The sequence below is a fragment of the Rhinopithecus roxellana genome, chromosome 10, assembly GCF_007565055.1.
Source record: "Rhinopithecus roxellana isolate Shanxi Qingling chromosome 10, ASM756505v1, whole genome shotgun sequence".
Taxonomy (NCBI): Eukaryota; Metazoa; Chordata; class Mammalia; order Primates; family Cercopithecidae; genus Rhinopithecus; species Rhinopithecus roxellana.
Window position 1 is genome coordinate 97,047,414 of NC_044558.1, and position 25,824 is coordinate 97,073,237.

Genomic DNA, 25,824 nt, shown 5'->3' on the forward strand with positions numbered 1-25,824 from the left:
TTAGCTATAATAATAATTACTGGCTGGACGGGGTGGCTCATGCCTGTGATCCCAGCACTTTGGGAGGCTGAGGCAGGTGGATCACGAGGTCAGGAGTTCACGACCAGCCTGGCCAAGATGGTGAAACCCCGTCTCTACTAAAAATACAAAAATTAGCCAGGCATGTTGGTGGGCACCTGTAATCCCAGCTACTCTGGAGGCTGAGACTGAGAACTGCTTGAATCCGGGAGGCGAAGTTTACAGTGAGCTGAGATTGAGCCACTGCACTCCAGCCTGGGTGACAAAGTGAGACTGCGTCTCAAAATAATAATAACAATAATAATAATAATAATAATAATAATAACTGTTGTTGTTGTTAGGACAGATGTCTACCTTAAATCTCGGCTCTCTCACCCTACTTAGCCTAGGCCTGGTCAGCGTCATGGCAGATGCTTCATGAAACAACCCTCATGGAAATGGCATGGCATGGCAAGGGCCAACTGAGACCTCTTCACAGCACACAGGGGACTCCTGGGCCAAGATGCATGAGGCTTCCTAGGCTCTGGCCTTTCACTGAAACCCAGACAGGTGAAAATTCAGCCTTGGAGGCTGAAGCTGATAATTAGGGATGAAGATGCTAAGGGGTCTCCTCGGCTCATTTAAGGCTTTCAAAAACACCTGGGAGCTTGTTTGTCATCTCAGAGGGTGCCAGCCCAAAGACAAGAGAGATGTTAAATTGCCCCCCAAACAAGGAGCATGCTTGGTGAGTTTAGTTCTTGCTATTGCTTAAATGTCCCTGCCAAAACTCACGTTGAAACTGAGTCCTGAATGTGGTGGTTTGGAGAAGTGGCACCTTTAAGAAGTGATTGGATCCTAAGAGCGCTGCTCTCATAAATGGATTAATCCATTTATCAATTAATGGGTTATTAGGTTAATGGATTAGTGGGTCATCTTGGGAAGGAAACTGGTGGCTTTCTAAGACAAGGGAAAGAGCTGAACTAGCATGTTAGCACAATCAGCCCCCTCACCACGTGATGCCCTGAGCCTCCTTGGGACTCTGCAGAATCCCCACCTCTGCACCAGCCAGAGAGAAGGTTCTCACCAGATGTGGTCCCTCAATCTTGGACTTCTCAGACTCTATAACTGTAAGAAATAAATTCCTTTTCTCTATAAACTCCACAGTTTCGGCCAGGTGTGCTGGCTCATGTCTATAATCTCACCACTTTGGGAGGCCAAGGCAGGAGGATCACTTGGGCCCAGGAGTTCAACGTCAACCTGGACAATATGGCCAAACCCCGTCTCTACAAAACACACACACACACACACACGCGCGCGCGCGCGTGCGCGCGCAAAAATTAGCCGGGCATGGTAGCAAGTGCCTGTAGTCCCAGCTACTCGGGTGGCTGAGGAGGGAGGATCATTTGAGCCTGGGAGGCGGAGGTTGCAGTGAGCCAAAATCATGCCATTGCACTCCAGCCTGGGTGACAGAGTGAGATCCTGTCTCAAAAAAAAAAGAATCCCCCAGTTTCAGGTATTCTGTTTTAAGCAACAGAAAACGGACTAAAACAGTTCTCTATGAAGGGGTTCCTTGTGGGATGATCCCTTCAGTGGCCCCTCCTCAAAGGTTACGTGGTGCCCATGGGGCCACTTGGTGAATAGCTGATGCCATTTGGAATTTTGGATGTGGAAGAAACACCATGTGTTACTAGTTCAGTGCCTCACCTCTCTGCCTCCTCCACGCCCAAGTTGTATGTATAACCTCCTACAACAAATACAACAGATAAAACAACATCTGTTCTAGCGTTTTCTCAAATTTGTTTCATGGCATTCATGGGTGCTCTGGGCAAAAGTGTTCCATAGCCAGATAGGTTTAGCAAGCACTGGGTTAAACAACATCAGATAGTTGTCTTTGCTGCAGGACTTTTCAGAACCTTTAATACGTTAGTACAACTTATAATCATGTTACTTAGTCTCAATTATCCTCAATTTTCTGTGGCTCTGGGCAGTTGGCCTCTTTGATTTTCTGAGCTGTCCTTTCTTCTGAAGACTCATGGAATAACAGCCCCCAGCTGTTCTTTATAATGCCAGACCCAGAGAAGGTAGAGGAATTTCGGTGATGAGAGGGGCCCCATGTTGGGCTAAACCCTTCTCCAGGCACTGACTTTGTGGCTTTCTCTCACCTCATGCTTCTTAGAGGGAAGAAGTGAGGGATAAGCAATGGCTTATGAAGGAGCACATTGATTTGTTGGCTGAGGGGAGAAGGGAGTTCTTGTGGGGGAAGCAGCAGTCACTGGAGTCTTCAGAGGTGGGATGGTGGCATTTTGGACAACTTCTTTTCTTCCAGGATTCTCCCAAAGAGCTTGGCTGCCTCCAGAGCACAGCCCCAGTGGATGGTGAGCCCATAGCCTCCATGGCCATAGTTGTGGATGACCTAGGAGAAGCAAGAGAGAAGGTGGCCAGGTCCGAGAGGGACAGTGGAAAGAATAGATGAAGCACTTCTGCCCTGGAAGACTCAGGAGCCTCCTGAAGAGTCCTGGGCAAAGCCAGATGCCACCAGAGTTTCTCTTGGCACCCACGGGGAATGGTGGGGACCCCGGGACAGTAGCAAGAGATGATGGGGCAGCCACAAAATGGATATCTAGAAAACAGCCTCAGAGTCAAATTCAAATCACATCCCAGCCCTGCCCTCCACCAGTGGTCTGACTTGGGCAAGTGACTTCACCTCTTAATTCACCCCAGTTTCCTCATCTGAAGCATGGGGAGAACTGTCCCTATCCCAAAGAGCTCCAGAGGAGATTTAATAAGGTCATTCATGTAATGGACTTGCTGCTGTGTGTGACACGAAGTACACATCCAGTAAGTACACATTTTCCTGCTATTTGACCACAGACTTTAGAAAACCAACCCCATTCACCATTTCACCACCACCATTAACACTGCCATTGATACGGTCATATCTGCCACACCATTAATATCGCCACTGAGACAGTTGGTGCAACCATGTTAACACTGCCTTTGAGATTGTCACCTCTGCTGAGGTATTAACATCCTTGATAGTGTCATTTCCATCAGCACCAACTACCATCCCCACTCCCAATCACTCCATTATCAACATTGATCTCATCAGCACCACCTCCATTAACACCACCACTGCCCCCCTATGTAACCTTGAGCAGGTCCTTAACCATTGAGCCTCAGTTTCCCCATTTATAGAGGAGGGGATATTAGCCACCACTGCCCCTGCCTGCCAGGGAGCCTGTGTGGAACCTGAGATCAGACATGACTGTTTCATGAAAATGCCAGAGCCATCTAAGGAGTGGAGGAGGGCACTACTTTCCTTGCCGTGGGAGCATACCTCTGTGTTTGAAGGTCCAACGCGAAGCTGTTCTCTTTCTAGCCGAATCTGGGGGCGTACTGGCCGGAAGCCAGTTCGTTCATCAACAATTCTTGCATTCTGGAAAGAAACGTGCTGATCACTCATTTCTGGATTTTTTTTTCCTGCGGCCATTTTTAGGTAGTAAGTAGTTTTTAGAATCTCATCACCACCAACACTAATATAATCACAGACACCTTTATCAATCACCACTACCACCAACACCATCTTTATCAGCTACCAACATCATTACCATTATTGCTTCTACCTCTCCACCAATTCCATCATCAACCACCACCCTCACCATCAGCCACCACCATAATTCTAACAATAGTCACCATCTTATCACCATCATTATTACCATTCTCAGCATTTTCCTCACCATCAATACCAATTCATCCTCATCACCGTCACTACTGTCACCATCACTCGCAGACAAACGTGAAAGCCAAGGGCTCCCAGCCATGACCAGGCAGGATTCATTAGCCCATAGCAAGAACTTCCCTGTACATTGTCAAATTCTGTTATATTCCACATCCCTTGCTGGAATTAATTTGCCCAATTATCCCAGTGGTGGCATCTTCCCATCCTGAAGTGTCCTCATTAACAAGCTCCCAGGACCTTGGTCTAGGGCACTGCTACTCCTCCCTACCTTACCTTCAGAGTGGGCTCCAGTCTGCAGCAGCCTTCCCAAATGGTGGTGTGGTCCTGGATATTGTTTAGCTCATTCCAGTTTCCCAGCTGGAAGATGCCTCCAAGAGTAACTGTCTGGGTCCTAGATACAAATGAGGAGGGTCAAGGATCAAGGAAAATGAAGGCTTTGAGATGAATAAGGTCATTACCATCAACCTTGTCACCTCTGCTAAAAACACCACCATCACTAACTCAATTGTCACTGTCATCACCATCAACACCAACCATGAACTCTTCCATCACCACTTCCATCAGTGTTGTCATCTCCATCGACAACATTGTCTTCACTACTATCATTAATAGGTCATCACCACCAACGGCATTCATCATTTCACCACCACCATTAACACTGCCATTGATATTGTCATTTCCATGACACCAGTAACATTGCCATTGAGACCACATGGTTGGTGCAACCATGTTATTAACATTGCCTTTGATATTGTCAGCTCTGCTATATATTAATATCATTGATAGTGTCATTTCCACCAGCACCAACTACCATCCCCACTCCCAATCACACCTTCATCAGTACTGACTCCTCATCAGCACCAGACCACCTTCATTAACATCACCACTCTACCACTCTTATGCCAATCACCACCCCCATGAATGCTGTCTTCCCCATCACTACAATATTATCCCTACTACCACCATTCCGCTATCAACAATATTGTCATCCCACAAACACCACCACTGGTTTTGGTGACATTGTCATCTCCACCATTAACATTACCACCACCATCAACCCCAATCACCATTCCCATTCCCACTCCCATTATTGCCATTCACACCACGTTTTTTTTTTGAGACGGAGTCTCGCTCTGTGGCCCAAGCTGGAGTGCAGTGGTGTGATCATGGCTCACTGTATCCTCGACATCCCAGGCTCAAGCAATCCTTCCATCTCAGCCTCCTGAATAGCTGGGACCATAGGCATACACCATCATGCCTGGCCAATTTTTGTAGAGACGGGATTTCGCCATGTTGCCCAGGTTGGTCTTGAACTCCTGGGCTCAAGCAATCCTCCCACATTGGCCTCCCAAAGTGCTGGGATTACAGGAGTGAGCCACCTACATACCACTTTTAGTGTCACCACATTACATCCACTGCCTTTATCTTCAGCATCACCACTATTGTCATCAAAAAGAATGTTCACGGTAGACCTCAGTCAAGGCTGAGTCTGCCTTCCCAGGGATTCAGTAGTTCAAACTCACTTTAAAAACATTGAAAGGGTCCGGGCACAGTGGCTCACGCCTGTAATCCCAGCACTTTGGGAGGCAAGGGTGGGTGGATCACCTGAGTCAGGAGTTCAAGACAGGCCTGGCCAACATGGTGAAACCCCATATCTACTAAAAATACAAAAAATTAGCTGGGCATGGTGGTGGGCACCTGTAATCTCAGCTACTTGGAAGGCTGAGGCAGGAGAATTGCTTGAACCTGGGAGGCAGGGGTTGCAGTGAGCCAAGATTGCGCCATTGCACTCCAGCATGGGCAACAAGAGCAAAACTCTGTCTCAAAAAATAATAATAAATAAATACGTAAAAACACTGAAAGGGAACAACTGTGGGCAGTAAGGAGCCTGGGGCAGGCAGCAGGGGCATGAAGAGGGCATGAAGGGGACCCCTCTTCTGCCCGAGAACAGTCCGATTTTACCCTGGGATGATGTACGGGGAATTGTAGATGCCGCTCTCTGGCTCATGGGTGAGAATGAAATGCTTTATCCAAGGGGCATCCACCTGTTGATTCAAGGCAGGAAAGTCTCATCAGCAGAGGTGAGTCAGTGCGGCTGTCCTTGCTCCCCTCTGTGGCCAGATGACCTGACAAGAGTCAGGTCTGATTCCTTATAAGACCTCTCATGACGCTATGGCCCAAGTGTGCACCTGGCTGTTTGCCTCTTACAGGAAGAGCCGCCCTGATTGGCAGCCACCCCTGCTCCCTGAAGCATTGTGTCTCCTCACCCACATGTCCGAAGAAAAGCACCAGTACACACATGTAAATGCATACACATGAGAAATAAAAATAAAATTCTAAGCCCCCAACTGAATGAACAGACCCCCTCTTGGCCCTAGGAGCCCCAGAGAAACCTTGGAGCTGAGTTCACAGCCGCGGTGGGATGGGAGGTCTAACATGCCTCATTATATCCCCTCCTTCAGTGACCTGGCCAAAGTCAGGCTTTCTTCCCTAAGTGGTAAGCAGAAACCAGCCCTTTCAACAGACTCCACACTGATGATGTCAATGACCAGCTTATCTTCCCAGGTACAGAACTTCCTCCATTCCTTTTTTCTTCAAACCCTCAATTTTTTTTTTTTTTTTTGAAACGGAGTCTTGCTCTGTTGCCCAGGCTGGAGTGCAGTCTCGGCTCACTGCAACCTCCGCCTCCCAGGTTCAAGTGATTCTCCTGCCTCAGCCTCCCGAGTAGCTGGCATTACAAGCACCTGCCACCACACCCGGCTAATTTTTTGTATTTTTAGTAGAGATGGGGTTTCACCATATTGGCCAGGCTGGTCTCGAACTCCTGACCTCGTGATCCACCTGCCACAGCCTCCCAAAGTGCTGGGATCACAGGCGTGAGCCACTGCACCTGGCCCAAACCTTCATCTTATCTTATGTAAAATGTAGATTTACTGGGTACTAACTAAAGTCTCACAAGTATATAATCATTCTCTCACTGCTGCACCCTTCTCCTGCTTTTTAAAAAAAGAAAACGTATAAAGACTAAATCTCCCGAGAACTTCTTTGGAAAAAAGAGCCACAGGTGCATCTGTGACTCGCATTTTTCCTGGGCGTGCCCTCAAGCTGGTTCCATAAACCTTGATGATTTCAGACGTATGCCTCAGTCACTCATTTTGGTTGTCACACCCAACAGGCCACATTAGGAACACACACATGCACTCCTACACACATAAGCATACACACGTGCACCCCTATGAACACAGGTGCACATGCACACACACACCCTCTCACACACACACATCACACACATGCACACATACCCTCACACACATGCACACACCCTCACATACATGCACACATCATCACACACATGTACATACACCCTCATACACATGAACACACACCCTCACACATATGCACAGACACATACCCTCACATGCATGCACATATATACCCTTACGTACACGCACACACCCTCAAACACATTCACACACCCCTTGCACACATGCACACACCCTCATACACATGCACACACACCCTCACATACATGTACACACTCACACACATGCACACACCCCTTGCACACATGCACACACCCCTCACACACGTGCACACACCCTCACACACATGCACACAGACACCCCTCACATACATGCACACACCCTCACATGCCCACACACACGCCATCACACACATGCACACACACCCTCACACACATGCACACACCCTCACATATATGCACACACCATCACACACATGTACATACACCCTCATATACATGAACACACACCCTCACACACATGCACACACACACCCTCACATGCATACACACACACCCTTACATTCACACACCCTCACACACGCGCACACACACCCCCGCACACATGCACACACACCCTCACATACATGCACACCCTCACACACATGCATGCACACACACCCTTTGCACACATGCACACACACACTCACATGCATGCACACACACCCTCACACACATTCACACACACACCCCTCGCACACATGCACACACACCCCACACACATGCACACACCCTCACACATGCATACACACATCCCTTGCACACATGCACACACACAGTCTCGCATGCACACACCCTCACACACATGCACACACACCCTTCACACACGCACACACACCCCTCACACACACACACATACATATCTCATACACATGCACACACCCTCACACACATGCATACATACACCCCTCACACACATGGACACACAATCCCTCACATACATGCATATACCCTCACACACATGCACACACACACCCCTCGCACACGTGGACACACACCCCTCACATACATGCACACTCACACACATGCACACACACCCCTTGCACACATGCACACACACCCCTCACGCACATGCACACACTCTCACACACATGCACACACACCTCTTGCATACATGCACACACCCCCTCACATACATGCACACACCCTCACACACATGCACACATACACCCTCACATACATGCACACACCCTCACGCACATGCACACACATACCCTCACATGCATGCACACACACATAGCCTCACATACATGCACACACCCTCACGCACATGCACACACATACCCTCACATGCATGCACACACACATAGCCTCACATACATGCACACACCCTCCTCACACATGCACACACACACTTCACACACATGCACACACACACACACACACCCTCACATGCACACACACCCTCACACACCCACACACATATGCACACACATCTCACATACATGCATACTTACATACATGCACACACACACCCTCATTCACATGCGCACACACCTCACATACACGCACATTCACATATATGCACACACACATACCCTCACGCACATGCACACACACAGCAAGAGGAGGCATGGAACAATGCTTGCACGCACAGGCTCTTAAGCCAGGTTGCCTGGCTTCCAATCCCAATTCCACTTCTTACTACCATGTGAACTTGTGCCTGTTACTTAACTCCTCTTTGCCTCAGTTTCTTCATCTGTAAGATGACAATGCCGATATGGTAGTACCCAGCTCAAAGGGCTGTGGCCATCACTAAATTAATTAACAAAATAGGCTGAGCATGGCGGCTCACGCCTATAATCCCAGCACTTTGACAGGCCAAGGCGGGGGGATCACTTCAGCCCAGGAGTTTGAGACCAGCCTGAGCAATATGGTAAAACCCTGTCTCTACAAAAAATGTAAAAAAAGAGCTGGGTATCGTGGTGGCATGTTCCTGTAGTCCTAGCTACTCAGTAGGCTGAGTTGGGAGCCTGGGAGGTCAAGGCTGCAGTGAGCCATGATCAAGATACTGTGCTCTAACCTGGGCAACAGAGTGAGACCCTGTCTCGATAATAATAATAATAATTAACACAATAAAGTGCTTAGGCTTGTATCCAGTGCTTGGTAAACACTCCATAAATGTTTGCTATTTTTATTGCAATACAGGCCTATGCTGCTCCCACATAGGTACAAGAACATACACATGTACTTCACGATCAAGAGGAAATCCTGAAAGAGAGCAAATGGGGGTGGGACAAGTTTGGGTTTTAACATGTCAATTCTCTGCAGTCTGGGGGGCTCCTCTAACAGATGTTCCTGATTTGTCCACGATCTTGAGAGATGAAATAAGCATATGGAATGATCTTCCTATCAACAAAAGGCAGGAGTCTCACCCTCACACTCACCTTAATTATCTGCCCCCGGCCTGGCTGCAGCAGGGGGTCTGGTTGTAGCGCCCCAGCCCATACCCCAGTGCAGTTGACAATCACATCTGCGCCTTCTCTTGCCACCTGGTAACAACCAACAGGGTAGTGGGGGATGAAAGGTGGGGAAGACCCTGGTATTCCCTGTTCTCTCTTCCCCTTTCTTCTACCCTCAATCTGTCTACTCCCTGATGAACAGTGGGGAGAGGTCTCAATGACAAATCAGAGAGGCCCGGCTCCAAATTTTCACCCTGCGATTTATCTGATGTGTGACCTTGAAAATGGCTCTTTACCTCCTTAACTCTCAGCTGCCTCTGTAAAATGAGGCTGCCTGTGCCTGTTTATAGGCTGCTATGAGGCTTCTGTACAGCTCTGGATATAAAAGTGGTTGTAAAGCAGTTTTTTGGATGGGGGAAATCTTCCTGGAACCTGCCAAAAGAAGTCAGAAAGGAAGCAGAGATAGTTATCTTTCTCCTTTTGACTCCTTTTAACTTTATTCTCTTGCCTTCTAGTCTGCCAAGACATTTGCAGAAGACACGTTGGAACCCCTAGCTCTGTCTACAGATATGGTCACATCTCAAGCATGCATGATGAGCCCCTAAGCTCCCCAACCCAGCCCCAGGGACTCTCATCCCAAGACAGTCATGGCACAGACACATTGCAAGATGCTACTATTGTTCCTGAGTGAATGATTGAGAATGAGGGCTGCATTGGGTGGACCATGTATCTCCAGTGTCCATCAGGGCCCGACCCAGAGCAGGTTAGTCCTGATGACATAACACTAGTAGCTACATGTATGGAGTGCCTTCCATATGCCAAGCAGGGTTCTAGATGCTGGGATCAAATGAAGCCATACAGTAAAGCTCTTGCTGCTGGTGCCTGGAGATGGTGGCTTTTCCCATCATTATTATTGGTGGTGGTGTTGCTTTAGAGGTGAGTCAGCTGAGGGCCTGGACTTTGCAGAAAGACCAACCCAGATGTCAGTAGAGTTAAGAAGCAAGCAAGTGTCTGACCTTGGAGTGCAGCTGACCCTAAGAAAAGGCGGCCAGCTCTCTAACCCCAAAACTCATCGAGTCTCAGATATAAATCAGCTCCTAATGGCCACCATGATCCCAGTGTTCCTTTGTTCCCACCACCAACATGAAGGCAGAGACCTCCTCCTTCAGAATACCGGAGTCCTCCTGGGGCAAGGGTCTGGGGCAGGCCTGTGGGGACCCTAGAAGCCTGAGAAGGGGCCTCCGACTCAGCAGCAAGAAGCAGAGGCCTCCCCTCTTCTCCCTCCCCCATCCACCACATCAGCCCTGCAGCTCACCTCCTCAAAAGACTCCAACTTCCGCTGGAAGAACTTCACTCCCCTCTCAGTTAACCTGGGATGATCAAACACATCAAAAAGCCTAGTATTCATTTCTCTGTCCCATCCCGCCAAGAGGGTGGCACAGGAACCTTTCCCAAAGAATCTTCTGTGGACATTAGTCGCACAGGATGCTATTTGAGAAGATGGCTGTGTCGTCAAATCAGCTCATGAGCACCTGGCTGGACTGGTAGTCCAAAAAATCTCCCTTGGGAAACCAGAGATGGTCCAAGCCCCTTGTTGGGCAGATGGAGTTGGGGAAGGCCTTGCTGAAGGCCATAGAGTGAGTCAGTGATGGAGTTGGAACTCAAACCCAGGCCTCTTAGCCCCCAATACTTCCTATGACCACCACATTGCTTTGTAACAGTAAAGGGGATGAGATTCAGAGTAGAGAAGGGGAGAATTGTACCAGTGCCAAATTCCCCTTTGTCAGAAGCTGGGCATGAGGAGGGAGGTGGGCTGAGGACATCCACCCTCCCTTTAAACATCCCATTGCAAAAACATCTATCACAAATAGAAATACACTAGAAACGGCCGGGCACGGTGGCTCACGACTGTAATCCCAGCACTTTGGGAGGCCAAGGCAGGAGGATCATGAGGTCAGGAGATGAAGACCATCCTGGCTAACACAGTGAAACCCCATCTCTACTAAGAATAAAAAAAAAAAAAAAATTAGCCAAGTGTGATGGTGGGTGCCTGTATTCCCAGCTACTCAGGAGGCTGAGTCAGGAGAAAGGTGTGAACCTGGGAGGCGGAGCTTGCAGTGAGCCGAGATTGCACCACTGCACTCCAGCCTGGGCGACAGAGCAAGACTTCAGCCAGAAAGAAAGAAAGAAAGAAAAGAAAGGAAGGAAGGAAGGAAGGAAGGAAGGAAGGAAGGAAGGAAGGAAGGAAGGAAGGAAGGAAGGAAGGAAGGAAGGACACTAGAAAATCCAAAGAACAGGAAATAAGCCAAAAAGAAGGTGAAGCATACTCTCAGAACTGTCTCGTTTCCATCATTTTCTCAAGATAGAAACACCATGGCATGTTTTTCTTGGAAAAGACTGGACAAGAGTCATGTGTCCTCGGCTGGGCGCGGTGGCTCAAGCCTGTAATCCCAGCACTTTGGGAGGCCGAGATGGGTGGATCACGAGGTCAGGAGATCGAGACCATCCTGGCTAACACAGTGAAACCCCGTCTCTACTAAAAAATACAAAAAACTAGCCGGGCGAGGTGGCGGGCGCCTGTAGTCCCAGCTACTCGGGAGGCTGAGGCAGGAGAATGGCATAAACCTGGGAGGCGGAGCTTGCAGTGAGCTGAGATCCGGCCACTGCACTCCAGCCCAGGCGACAGAGCAAGACTCCGTCTCAAAAAAAAAAAAAAAAAAAAAAAAAAAAGAGTCATGTGTCCTCAAGTTAGAAGAAATAGCCATGTCTTAGTACAATTATTCCAAAACGTGGCTGATAATTAGAATCATCAGGGAGCTTCTTAAAATGCAAATTTCTGCTGGGCCTGATGGCTCACGCCTGTAATCCCGGCACTTTGGGAGGTTGAGGCAGGAAGATTGTTTAAGCCCAGGAGTTTGAGACCAGCCTGGGCAACATAGTGAGACTCAATCTCTACAAAAATATTAAAAAAATTTGGCCGGGCGCGGTGGCTCAAGCCTGTAATCTCAGTACTTTGGGAGGCCGAGACGGGCAGATCACGAGGTCAGGAGATCGAGACCATCCTGGCTAACATGGTGAAACCCCGTCTCTACTAAAAAATACAAAAAACTAGCCGGGCGAGGTGGCAGGTGCCTGTAGTCCCAGCTACTTGGGAGGCTGAGGCAGGAGAATGGCGTAAACTCGGGAGGCGGAGCTTGCAGTGACTGAGATCCAGCCACTGCACTCCAGCCTGGGCGACAGAGCGAGACTCCGTTTCAAAAAAAAAAAAAAAATTAGATAAGCATTGTGGCACATGCATGTGGTCCCAGCTACTCTGGAGGCTGAGGTGGGAGGATTGCTGAGCCCAGGAGGTTGAGGCTGCTGTGAGCTGTGTTCATGCCACTACACCCCACCCCAGCCTGGGTGACACAGTAAGATTTTGTGTCAATGAAAAAGCAGATTGGTAAACCTTATCCCAGAAGTTCTAATTTGGCAGGCTTAAAGTGGGGTCCTGAAATCTACATTTTAAAAAATCTTCTGAGGTCATCTGATAAAAGCCACCATACATTCCATATTTTTTAAATCTGTTTTTTTTTTTTTTTTTTTTTTGAGACAGGGTCTCACTCTGTCACCCAGGCTGGAGTGCAGTGGTGTGATCACAGCTCACTGCAGCCTCTACTTCCCGGGATCAAGCCATCCTCCCACCTCAGCCTCCTAAGTAGCTGTGACTACAGGCATACACCATTATACCTGGCTAATTTTTGCATTTTTCGGTAGAGACAGAGTTTTGCCATGTTGCCTGGGCTTGTCTTGAACTCCTGGGCTCAAGTGATCTGCCCCCCTTGGCCTCTCAAAGTACTAGGATTACAGGTATGAACCACCATGCCTGGCCTAAAAATCTCAATAAAATAGTAACATATAAAAAATGTATGGAATCAGGCCTGGCACGGTGGCTCACACCTGTAATCCCAGTACTTTGGGAGGCCGAGGGGGGCGGATCACGAGGTCAGGAGATCAAGACCATCCTGGCTAACATGGTGAAATCCCGTCTCTACTAAAAATACAAAAAATTAGCCGGGCGTGGTGGTGGCGGGTGCCTGTAGTCCCAGGTATTCAGGAGGCTGAGGTAGGAGAATGGCGTGAAGCCGGGAGGCAGAGCTCGCAGTGAGCCGAGATTGCGCCACTGCACTCCAGCCTGGGCGACAGAGCAAGAGACTGTCTCTCTCTCACACACACACACATACACACACAAAGTATGGAATCTCCCTTAATATGAATGTATGTGATTATAAACACCAATGTTTCTCTCAAGTGAGTGTTTGCTAATTTAGAACACTGCCAGATTCCTATTAACATGAGGAACAAGTCAAAGACATCCACTATCACCTGGATGAATAACATTGTTCTGGAGGTATTGGCCAAAGCAGTTAGAGAAGAAAAAAGAGAGAGGTAGATAAAAAATAAAAGGTAGCTTATGTTTTGCAGATGATGTAAACATATCTGGAAATCTTAAAATAATACATCTAAAACTATTAGACAAATATTAGGGATTTGAAAGAGGTTGTTAATAGACGTCATGTGTAAACAGCTGCCCAGGTGGTTCTGATGCCCAGCTAGGCTCAGGACCCATTGCCTCTGTGCCCAGTGGTGATCAGGACCAAGGATAGCTCCCACACCAGGCCTAAGGGGTTGGTCCATGCAGGGGGAAGCCCATGAACCATCTTCTGCTACAACTTCGTCTCTGGGAGGTGCCTCCCTCAAAGTGGAGCTTACAATCTCACCTTTCAGTCAGCCACTGTAGGTAGTTCTTTCCCTCCAGAATTAGGCTTGTGTGGAACCAGCCATAGCTAGAGTCACAGCAGGCAAAAGTTGAAAATAAAGGTAAAAATCAGGGCTATATTTGAAGGCTGTGAAATGGAGGTGGGAGCAATGTTGTTCTGTAGGCCCAAAGGGTAGTGCCACGACCACTAGGTGAAGTTCAAGGGGGGGATGTGGTTTTGAGCTCAATGCAAGGAAAAATGTTCTATCAGACAAGACCATCTCTGACATTGGAAGACGCAAGTGGAGATTGAATGTGCATGTGTAGAAGGGATTCAGGCGTGGGGTGGGATGAGGAGAAGACCAGAGAGGCATCAGGCTGCAGAGAAATGAAAGGAGGGGTGTGGGGTCATATAGACTGGGTTGGAATCCCAGTTTGGCCACTTGGCTGTGTGACCTTAGGAAGTCACTTAGCCTCTCTGAAACTCAATATCTTCATCTACAAAACAAGATGGTGATATGGAGCCTCTGGACTTGAGATCTGTGATTTCATACCCCCTACCTTCCCAGCCCAAGGCCAGGTTTGAGTGGGTAGCCTCTCTGAAGGAGCTGGACCAAGGACCAGGAGACCAGGGTACCAAGACCTGGGTAGCACAGGAAATCTGGTGCCTCTACCCTCTGCTGCCTTCTGGACAGGTCTGTCTAACTCATGGGGCCCCGGTCCCCTTTGGCTATGACAATAAACTCACCTGTAATCTGGGAATATATCCAGCTCTCTGGGGGTCAGCTTCCGAAATCCCAGAACTGTGTCCTTCCAGGAAGGGTCCTGAAGAGGAAGGACAAAGGGGGTACCAGGAGGGATGGAAGTCAATAATAATGATCATGGGCCAGGCGTGGTGGCTCACACCTGTAATCCCAGCACTTTGGGAGGCTGAGACGGGTGGATCACCTGAGGTCAGGAACTCCAGACCAGCCTGGCCAACGTGGTGAAACCCCGTCTATACTAAAAAAATAATAACAGTACAAAAATTAGCAAGGTATGGTGGTGCATGCCTGTAATCCTAGATACTCAGGAGACTGAGGCAGAAGAATCCCTTGAATCTGGGAGCAAGAGGTTGCAGTGAGCTGAGACCGTGCCACTGCACTCCAGCCTGGGCCAAAGAGCGAGACTTCATCTCAAAAAAAAAAAAAAATGATAATGACAAAGACGTATGTCATGCTAAGTGCGTAGGCACCGTTCCAAGCACTTTACTTACACTGGTCCATTTAATCTTCACAAGAAGCCACTGGGGTGGATGCTATTCTTTCCCCAGTTTACAGATGGACCCACTGAGGCTTAGAAAGATTAAATAACTCGCCTAAGGTCACACAGCTAATAAACGGTGGTGTTGGGATTTTAACCCACACAGCTTAGTTCCAGAGTCCATGTTCTTAACCCCTATTTATGGCAAGGGTAAGAGTAAGACTGAGGGTGAGTTATAGGGAAAAGGTCAGAAATAGGGGAGAGAAAGCGGCAACAGTGAGAGTCCCCGGGGATGAGAGAAAGCAACAGAGCATAGTGTCAGACAACCTGGGCGGAGACCCCAGCCTCATCACTTACTACTTGAATTCTCTGAGACTCAATCTCCTTGTCTGTATCATGGAGTTAATAATCATTCTTGGCCAAGTGCAGTGGCTCACACCTGTAATCCCAGCACTTTGGGAGGCAGATCACTTGAGGTCAGGAGTTCGAGACCAGCCTGGCCATCGTGGTGAAACCCCATCTATATTAAAAATACAAAAATTAGCCAGGCGTGGTAGTACATGCCTGTAATCCCAACTACTCAGGAAGCTGAGACAGGAGAATGGTTTGAAACCAGGAAGTGGAGGTTGCAGTGAGCCAAGATCATGCCAATGCACTCCAGCCTGGGCAATACAGCGAGACTCCATCTCAAAAAAAAAAAAAAATACTCTTAGTCCCATGAAAGGTAACAGACAATGTGGATAAAGCCCTTAGCACAGTGCTAAAGGTTGAATGAACCTTAAGAGCTGGCACAGGGCTCTGGGCACAGAGCCAGACCACCCTCTCTAAGCAGCCTGAGCAAACCCTCCCAGGGCTGTGCTGTTCCTGTTAGCACATTGGGCAGCATGTGGTCACAGATGGCCTGGATTCAAATCCCAGCTCAGCCACTGGCAAGCTTTGTGGCCTTGGGCAAGTTACTCCATTTCTCAGAGCTTCTTTTTTCTCATCTATTAAGTGAGGATAAGGACAGCCCTTACCTCCTGGTTATAAAGAGAATTACATGAGTAAATTAGTTAGGATTGGGCCTGGCACATAATAAATGCTTTGGCAGTTTTTGTCATGATAAGTATTTTATTTCTTCTTGATAAAAAGCCCTGGGACCTCCAGGGACACATGAAACCTTTCGGCTTCAGCACCAAGTGCCCATCACTGCAGAACATGTTTGTATTTTAGCCATGCTAATCAAAGGCTAGTTTCCCCTGGGTATCAGAAGATTCTTTGTCCTCTGCCAACTTAACAGCAAAATTTGAAACAAAAATAATTTTCAAAGCAAAAATAGAATTTAAACCAAACTTGTTTTGAACCCAGGAGTCTGTTGCCTACGAGACTCAAAGCACCATGCCCTCATCTGTGATTAAGGCTCTGCGGCACTCACCCTCACCACCCCAGCCCTGGGTGATCAACCCTCACGGTCAAGAACTGCTCACCCACCGGAATGGCTTCATGGAAGAGGTTGTAGCCTGAGATTAGGAACAGACCCAGTTTTTCAGCATTGGGAGAATGGATGTGGCTCAGGAGATAGTCAAAAGTCTGTTGGCTCCAGTCCCTGGAAGGGTCATGAAGAGTTCGATCACCCAATGCCCTGAGCTGGGCAAAAAACCTTAGGTCAGCTGGCATGGGGCTGTGGCATGATCAGGAGTTTGGGGTGTGTCCAAAACACAGAAATCCACCACGTTCACTCTTGCAACTCCCCAAATGCCATGGGTCTTCTCCCTCCCAAAGTTTCCAATATTTCCCCATTAATAGAATAAAGAAGACAGGGAATGAAGGATGCCCATCATAACCATTTGGAGTGCACCTCTGGCATGGGATTACATGGCTGATGAGTTTCAGCGAAGACTTTGACCTGGCTTTGGGGATTATGAGCCACACTGTTCAGTCTGGCTGCAAGCACTCCTCCTTGTAAACATTGGTGGCAGATATCGAATTGCAGCTCCTCAAACTTTTCCTCCTCCCCCGGGCACACAGCTCACCTACATTTCCTAGACCCTCTTGCAGCTAAATGTGACCGTGTGACTTGTTTCTGGCCAAGGGACTCTAAAGACTCTGCGCATGTGGTCCTGCGTGATCCTTCTGCAGTCACCGGCCCATGTGAATAGTGACATTGAGGTGACCTCAGGAACATGTGGGAAAATGGCAAAGCCATGAGATGGAAGGAGCCTGGGCCCCTGAATCACTGCGCACTGATCAGAAACATTGGTTTTTTACAGATGTGTGAATTAAAATTCTGGTTGGATACACTGGCTCATGCCTATAATCCCAGCTCTTCTGGAGGCTGAGGCAGGAGGGTCACTTGAGGTCAGGAGTTTGAGACAAGCCTGGGTAACATAGGGAGAACCTGGCTCTACAAAAAATAAAGAAAATTAGCCGGGTATGATGGCATGCACCTGGGTCCCAGCTACCTGGGAGGCTAAGTTGGGAGGATTGCTTGAACCCAGGAGGTCAAGGCTGCAATGAGCTATGATCATATCACTGCCTGGGTGACAGGATGCCTCTAAAAAAATTTTTTTAATCTGTTTGAGCTTGGGCGTTCCATTTGCTGAAGCATCTGGCAGTTTCTAAACTACCATAATGACCTTTGCAATTTATTTGATAAATCTGTGCATCCATCCACCCACTTAGATGTTCACCCACTTAGAAGTTTTCCAGATTCGGCTGGATGCAAGGGCTCACACCTGTAATCCCAGCAATTTGGGAGGCCGAGGAGGGCAGATTGCTTGAGCCCAGGAGTTCAAGATCAGCCCGGGCGACACAGAGAGACCCTATCTCTATCTGAAAAGAATAAAATTTGGCAAGGCATGATGGCTCATGCCTGTAATCCCAGCACTTTGGAAGGCCAAGACAGGCAGATCACCTGAGGTCAGGAGTTCGAGACCAGTCTGGCCAACATGGTGAAACTCCATCTCTACTAAAAGTACAAAAATTAGCCAGGCGTGGTGGCAGGTGCCTGTAATCCCAGTTACCTGGGAAGCTGAGGCAGAAGAATCGCTTGAACCCGGGAGGCAGAGGATGCAGTGAGCCAGGATCATGCCATCGCACTCCAGCCTGGGTGACAAGAGTGAAACACAATCTCAAAAATAATAATAATAAAAATAAAAATTTATAAATTAAAAAAGAGGAAGTTTTTCCAGATTCACCAATCATGTGGTATTGACAGACACCCAGTTTCGGGAAGACGAGACAAAACCTCCTAGTACCTGGCACAGAGCAAGGGGTTTAATATTTATGAATCTTTTATTTATTTTTTTCTCTTTGAGACAGTCTCACTCTGTTGAGAGTGCAGTGGCAGAATCTCAGCTCACTGCCACCTTTACCTCCTGGGCTCAAATGATTTTCCTGCCTCAACTCCAGAGTAGCTGGGATTACGGGCATGTGCCACCATGCCCGGCTAATTTTTTGTATTTTTGGTAGAGATGGGGTTTCACCACGTTGCCCAGGCTGGTCTGGAACTCCTGGCCCCAAGTGATCCTCCCACCTCGACCTCCCAAAGTGCTGGGATTAAAGGCGTGAACCACCATGCCTGGCGTTTTCTTTATCTTATGCTAGATCAGAGCTTCCACAAGGGGCTTGCTCTTGGTGATAGGAACCCTGACCCCCTCTGCAGACTTAGCCCCATGGGCTCCCCAGGCTACCCTATGTGACCCTCACTCACGCCTCCTTTGGGTTGCTGGGGTCAGAAAGGTAGGGCTGCCAGAAGCCGGCAGCTATGTCAGTGGTGGTGAGTGGGGTGAAGCGGTCCGCGTAGACCTTTATGTCCAGTGGCTGCAGAACTGAGTGGTAGCGCTCATGGATGCAGAGGGCGGTGGACAGCCCGATGACTCCCGCTCCGATCACCACCACACGCATGGTACCAGCCTGTGGGAAGGAAGGGTTGAGGCACACCATCATCACCATCATCTCCATCATCCTCACCGCCATTGCCACCATCCACTGAAGGCTTAGAAAGTGCCAGACACCACCAAGCCCTTTTTATATTTGATCTTCCCGATGACCCCAGGAGGAAGGAATATCATTGCTCCCATTTTGCAAATGGAAACACTGAGGTATGGAGAAGCGATCGAGACTTGGCCACAGTCACACGGCTGGTAAATGATGCAACTTTCTCTGGGGAGCATCCCCAGACACCCAGTTTCTGGGCTGGGAATAGAAAAGACCCAGCAGAACGCATGACCAACTGTAGGCTGGATAGGCCGGTGGTTAGTGCGATGGGCTCTGGCTTCAGGACTCAGCTCTGCCACCTACTGGCCGTTAACCTTGGGCAAGATGCTTCAACCTCTAGTAATCCATAATTGAGGGGATGGATGGGAAATTGAACAAGATGCCAAACGTAACAAATTCAACAAGCTGCCTGATGAAAAAGAAGTAATGTATTGACATTTGTGGAGCACCTACTGTGAGCCAGCTGGCCCCGGCTAAGCACTTCACAGGCATCCCTTCTTCCAAGTCTCCCAACACTCTTCTGAGGTAGGGGCTGCTGCTATCGGCCCCGTCTTACAGAGGAGGAAACTGATGTTCAGAGAGGTGATATGACTTACCTGAAGTCACACAGCCAGTTAAATGGTGCAGCTGTGACTTAATTTCAATTTGAGCAAACTCAACACATGCTTAATGCATACCTACCATATGCCAGGCTGGCAGCCAGCAAATGCAGCTATGAGCATGACAGACACAGTGTCTGGCCTCAGAACTTGGTCTTCCAGCACAGAACTCCACCTGCCTTGGGGCACAGGGCTAACTGGGCCCTGAGAAGTTTAGAAGGCCTACCAGCTTTTAACCTTGAAGCTACTTAAGCCTGCACAGCAGGGAAATATTCTGCAGGCTCCTGCTGAGGCAGAACAAGAGAATTGTTTGTGCTCAGAAGAGCCAAATTCAACTTTCCCTCCTCTTCACTCGCAACTCTCCTCCGGCAGACCTCAGCTCCTGGCAACTTGGGCCTGTGGCCCTGGACAGCGGGACATTCTTAATATGGCCTAGTTTTATAAAGGAGGGGAAAACGGTTCCAGTCCACAAGAACTGGACTCTGTTGGGGTTTCAGAAGCCAAGTTGGAGATAGAACCAACAAACAGAAAGGTATCGTTCCTCTAGGCAATTCTTCCAGCTTCGACCCTTAGCTTGGATACTGGGGTGCTTAGGAGACAGCCCTCTCAGGGACTTCTGGCCTCCTCTCCTCCCTCTTCTCTAATACTTTGCCTCTGGAGATACAATCTCCTCATCTGCGAAATGAGGGTAATCCCAATCTTACAGGGTCATTTTAAGGGTTAAATAAGAAGTTTAGCAAAAGTTCTCGGTACAATGCCTGGCAGAGTAGGCCATCAACACACAGCAGCCTCCTTCTGTCTCCTAGAACTCTGAAAAATCACATAGAACAAAAACATTGCAGGAACTAAAGGAGAGAGGGAGAACCAGGCTCAGTGGCTCACGCCTGCAATCCTAGTACTTTGGAAGGCCGAGGCAGGTGGATCACGAGGTCAGGAGTTCAAGACCAGTCTGGCCAAGATGGTGAAACGCCATCTCTACTAAAAACTACAAAAATTAGCCGAGCGCAGTGGCAGGCGCCTGTAATCCCAGCTACTTGGGAGGCTGAGGCAGGAGAATCTCTTGAAGAACCCCAGGCAGCAGAGGTTGCAGTGAGTTGAGTTCGCACCACTGCATTCCAGTCTGGACAACACAGCGAGACTCTCTCCAAAAAAAAAAAAAAGAAGAGAAGGCAGAGTCAGACCTGGCTTCACTTCTGCCTTGCTGTGTGACCTTGGCTAAGTTAATTCTCCCTCTCTGGGCTTTTTTACTGTCTCTGCATAATTTCCAGAGAGCTGACCGCTTTTTTTTCTTTTTTTTTTTAAGAGACAAGGTCTCACTCTGGCACCCAGGCTGGAGTGCAGTGGCACGATCATAGCTCACTGCCACCTCCAATTCCTGGGCTCAAGCGATCCTCCCACCTCAGCCTCCCAAAGCACTGGGCTTTCAGGTGTGAGCCACTGCACTTGCCCTCTTGACCATTTTTTATGTTAACAATGAGAAGGCAGAGGAATAAAGGGCTTTCTGCATTTTCCAGATTCTCCATGATGAATCCAAGAGACACTATGGCCCAGGCTGAGGGTCAAACAGACCCAGGTTCGCAAGCTGAGTTGGGCACACACCAGCCATGTAACCCTGGGCAAGTTGCTCAACTGGACTGAGTGAGGGTGACCAACCTCCCCAGCTTGCCCAGGACTGAGGGTCTTCCCAGGATGCAGCCTTTCAGACTTAAAGTCAGTGCATCAGAGTTTCAGGCAAACCAAGATGAGTTGGTTAATCCTAATTGAACCTCAGTTTCCTCATCTATAAACTTTTTTTTTTTTTTTCGAGACAGAGTTTCACTCTTGTCGTCCAGGCTGGAGTGCAATGGCACAATCTCACCTCGCTGCAGACTCTGCCTCCCGGGTTCAAGTGATTCTCCTGCTTCAGCCTCCTGAGTAGCTGGGATTATAGGCATGCGCCAACACGCTTGGCTAATTTTTGTATTTTTAGTAGAGACGGGGTTTCACCATGTTGGCCAGGTTGGTCTCAAACTTCTGACCTCAGGAGATTTGCTGGCCTCAGACTCTCAAAGCGCTAGGATTACAGGAGTGAGCCACTATGCCCAACCTCATCTATAAACTTTTATGAGAACTGACAAAGTTCCTTGCCTTATTGTCTCCTCACTGGAATATCAGCTCCTGGACACCCATGTAGTGAGAGGCAGAGCCCAGGCCAGCCTGACTCATAAGTCTATGTGCTTAAAGACCGTGCTTGCCAGTAAATCACATGGTTTGAAAAATCTGAGAATCAAGCAGGTAAAGAGGAACAACCAAAGCTTCAGAGTCCTGCATTTCAAAAATATAATATAATATAATATAATATAATATAATATAATATAAGACAAAATAAAACAAAATATCTGTAGGAATTTTTAGAGTGTTGGTGGGAATAGAATGGAAAATCTAAAAGGCTGGGCACGGTGACTCACACCTTTAATTCCAGCACTTGGGAGGTCGAGGCTGGCAGATTACTTGAGGTCAGGAGTTCAAGATCAGTATGGCCAACATGGCGAAACCCTGTCTCTACAAAAATACAAAAAAATTAGCCAGGCTTGGTGGTGCACGCCTGAAATTCCAGCTACTCAGAAGGCCGAGGCAGGAGAATCCTTTGAACCTGGGAGGAGGAGGTTGCAGTGGGCCGAAATCATGCCGTTATACTCCAGCCCAGGTGACAAGAGTGAAACTCCGTCTAAAAAAAAAAAAAAAAAAAAAAAAAAAACTCCGTCTAAAAAAAAGAGAATTTAAAAGGAAAACAATGTGAGTCCAAAGTCAATTATCTTTTTTAAAAAATTCACTGTATGAGTCAAAGTTGACACTGATTATTGCAACGTGTGTGTGTGTGTGTGTGTGTGTGTGTGTTAAAGTGCAAAATAAATGCATGAGGTCCTCATGACAAGCCAGAGCCAGACTGTGAGATCTGGCAGATCCAGCCTCAGGTAAAATCATTCATGCATGTAGGTAATGAGCTTTTGGACTTAAACGCACCCAGCTCAGTTACTTGGTTGGACATTTTCGTGTTGTTGCTGATGTTTTTATTAGTGTTACCATTCTCCTCTGTTTTACACCATTACTTCAACCCAGCAAGCTTGGAGTATGCATCCCAGAAGATGCAAACAACTGGGATTATTATATTTGTGTGCATGTGTGTGTGTGTGTGATTAGAATGTGTAAGCATGGAACAGGAAGGGAATCAACGTATTTTGGTCTCTGCCACTTGCCAGACACATGTAGATGCAGTACAGACGTAATCCTCTTAATCCTCTCAACTGCTGTAGGAAGTAGGGAAGGTTACTGCCCTCGTTCTGGAGGCTGGGACTGAGGTTCAGGGAGGAGAAGTCACCCACCCAAGGTTACACAGTCAGTATGGGACAGCATTCGGATCTAGACCCAGTTCTATCAGCACTTTCTGCGTTGCTCTAAAGAAATATGTAGGCAGTTGGCATGCAGTTGCCACCTGATGCTTTCTGCTTGTCTTTCAGTCTTGCGTTTATCTGCCTAGGACCTCCCTTGTCCCCTAGAAGGCAATCTGAGACAGCTGATGGCTTTGATTGCTATGTGCTCAGGAAAGAATATGAAAGACTTGTTTAAAAAAAAAAAAAAATCAGTAAGCCAGAGATGAGGCATTTGAACGAACATAATTAGTTCTCCCCGGTTGCACCACATGGCTACTTCTTATGAAGTTATTTGCAGAGTTTATCCTTGAAATGGAACAGAAGCTATAAAAGTTTGAGAACCAGGCTACCAACTCCCCCACCAAAAATAATAATAACTGTCATTTGAGTCCTTGCTACCTGCCTAGATCTGTTCTAAGCACTTTACATGCACCACCTCTTTTAACACTCAGATTCACCCTCTAAGAGGGGAGTCATGATCCCAATGTTCCAGATGAAGAACTGAGGCTTGGGGAGGGAAAAATCACTTACCTGTGGTCTCTCTGCTGGATGTTTGAGAGGCTGGATCTCTCCTTTCCTGTCACCTGCCTTAGGCTGTAATGTTGAGCCCTGTATTTGACATTGGGAGGACATGAAATCCTTTGCCTCTCCCCTCTCCCAACCCCTGCCCGCAGCTCAAAGGTGCATCTGCCACTCACCGGAAGTACCAAACTGCTGGAGAGACCAGATAACTGCACTGCGAGGACACAGGATGCTATTTCCTGAGGGGAAGCTCCTGATTCTGGGGCGTCTTGTCTCCAGCCCTCTGTCCGCCAGCCCGGACTGGAGCGCAGGGTCAAAGTCTGGAGCTATGGACAGGGCACGGCTTGAGGGGTGGGGCTCAGCACTGCACTGCCCACAGAGACTGGACCCAGGCCCGGCCGGGAGACCTCGCTCCCAGTCCCTGAAAAGTTGCCTGACTTTTCTGGCTGATCTCAAGCTCCTGTGGACAGGCCTCGGGGGAGGGAGGGAGGGCAGGCATTCTTGGAGGGTTGATGAGCACAAGAAGGTCTGTCTCTCTGGCCAGCTGGAGAGGATCCCCTTTCTTCCCTCTTCCTGCTGCTGCCCTGGGGGAGGGTCGGGCCGTTCCCTGGGGCACTGTAGGCCTGGCCTGCAGAGAGGGGTTGGTCAGCCTGGCAGTCCCTGAGGGGAAAGGAGAGGCACAGGACAGGGGCTCCCTGGGCCAACCCGATGCCATTCCAGGACGCTGGGGAGATGAGGCCAAGGAGAGACTGGAGGTGACGACTGTGTGGGCCATGAGGATGCGTGGCTCTTTGCTCCCGTATCCCAGAGACGCAAGCGGCAGGACTCCAGGCCCTTCCTCTGCCAGGGATAGACATGGAGCTGTGATTTTTAGAGCCCAGAGATCTGCGGGCACCTCACTGTACAGATGGGAAGACTGAGGCCTGAGAGAGAGGGATCAACCAGCCCTGAGGGAGGCATTCTTTGGGTCAGCATTAGCAATCCGGCCTCTAACACCTGCCTTTAGTATCATCAAATTAAAAGGCGAAGATGAAATAAGAAAATGCATGCAAAATACTCACTGCTTAGTATTTTTTCCTTTTTTCTTAAGCAACAGGATCGGCCGGGCACAGTGGCTCACACCTGTAATCCTGACACTTTGGGAGGACAAGGTGGGTGGATCACCTGAGATCAGGAGTTTGAGACCAGCCTGGCCAACATGGCGAAACCCCGTCTCTACTAAAATTACAAAAACTCAGCTGGGAGTGGTGGGGTGCACCTGTAATCCCGGCTACTCAGGAGGCTGAGGCAGGAGAATTGCTTGAATCCAGGGGGCGGAGGTTGCAGTGAGCCGAGATGGCACCACTGCACATTGCAGCCTGGGCAACAGAGTGATACTCTGTCTATAAAAAAGAAAAAAGAAAAAGATTAAAAAAAAAAAAAAAAGACAGGGTCAGGCCAGGTGCAGTGGCTCATGCCTGTAATCCCAGCACTTTGGGAGGCCTAGGTGGATGGATCACTTGAGGTCAGGAGTTTGAGACCAGCCTGGCTAACAGGTTGGTGAAACCCTGTCTCTACTAAAAACACAAAAATTAGCTGGCCGTGGTGGCACATGTCTGTAATCCCAGCTACTCGGGAGGCTGAGGCAAGAGAATCACTTGAACCTGGGAGGCGGAGTTTGCAGTGAGCCAAGATCAAACCACTGCACTCTAGCCTGGGCGACAGAGTGAGACTCTGTCTCAAAAAAAAGAGAGAGAGAGAGAGAGTCTCACTCTATCACCCAGGCCAGAATGCAGTGGTGCCTTGAACTCTTGGGCTCAAGCAATCTTTCGGCTTTGGCCTAGCCAGGACTGCAGATTCATGCCATAACACCCAGTCAAAATATTTATTTTTTGTAAAGACAGGGTCTTGCTATTT

At 48.5% G+C, this 25,824-nt stretch overlaps 1 protein-coding gene across 1 annotated transcript; it reads right to left on the reverse strand.

The window, feature by feature from the left end:
- Positions 1 to 1,879: 1,879 nt before the first annotated feature.
- Positions 1,880 to 24,202, reverse strand: DAO (D-amino acid oxidase). The gene is made up of 12 exons (XM_010360528.2): positions 24,105 to 24,202; positions 23,938 to 24,015; positions 19,111 to 19,313; positions 16,890 to 17,004; positions 14,926 to 15,002; positions 14,200 to 14,265; positions 10,755 to 10,809; positions 9,425 to 9,529; positions 5,699 to 5,781; positions 4,010 to 4,127; positions 3,335 to 3,433; positions 1,880 to 2,410 (listed from the first exon to the last, which is right to left on the reverse strand). The coding sequence occupies exons 3-12, from the start codon at positions 19,302 to 19,304 to the stop codon at positions 2,279 to 2,281; spliced, it is 1,044 nt and encodes a 347-aa protein (XP_010358830.2). The 5' UTR covers positions 19,305 to 19,313; positions 23,938 to 24,015; positions 24,105 to 24,202; the 3' UTR covers positions 1,880 to 2,278.
- Positions 24,203 to 25,824: the final 1,622 nt, after the last annotated feature.

Bases quoted from the DNA above. Each gene is read 5' to 3' on its own strand.
- DAO (XM_010360528.2), bottom strand. From the start codon at position 19,304: ATGCGTGTGGTGGTGATCGGAGCGGGAGTCATCGGGCTGTCCACCGCC. The intron at 10,810-14,199 runs GTGAGATTGTAA...TGATCATCCCAG, and splicing joins CTACAGTGGCTGACTGAAAG to GTTAACTGAGAGGGGAGTGA. The intron at 5,782-9,424 runs GTGAGTGTGAGG...TTGAATCAACAG, and splicing joins GCCGGGGGCAGATAATTAAG to GTGGATGCCCCTTGGATAAA.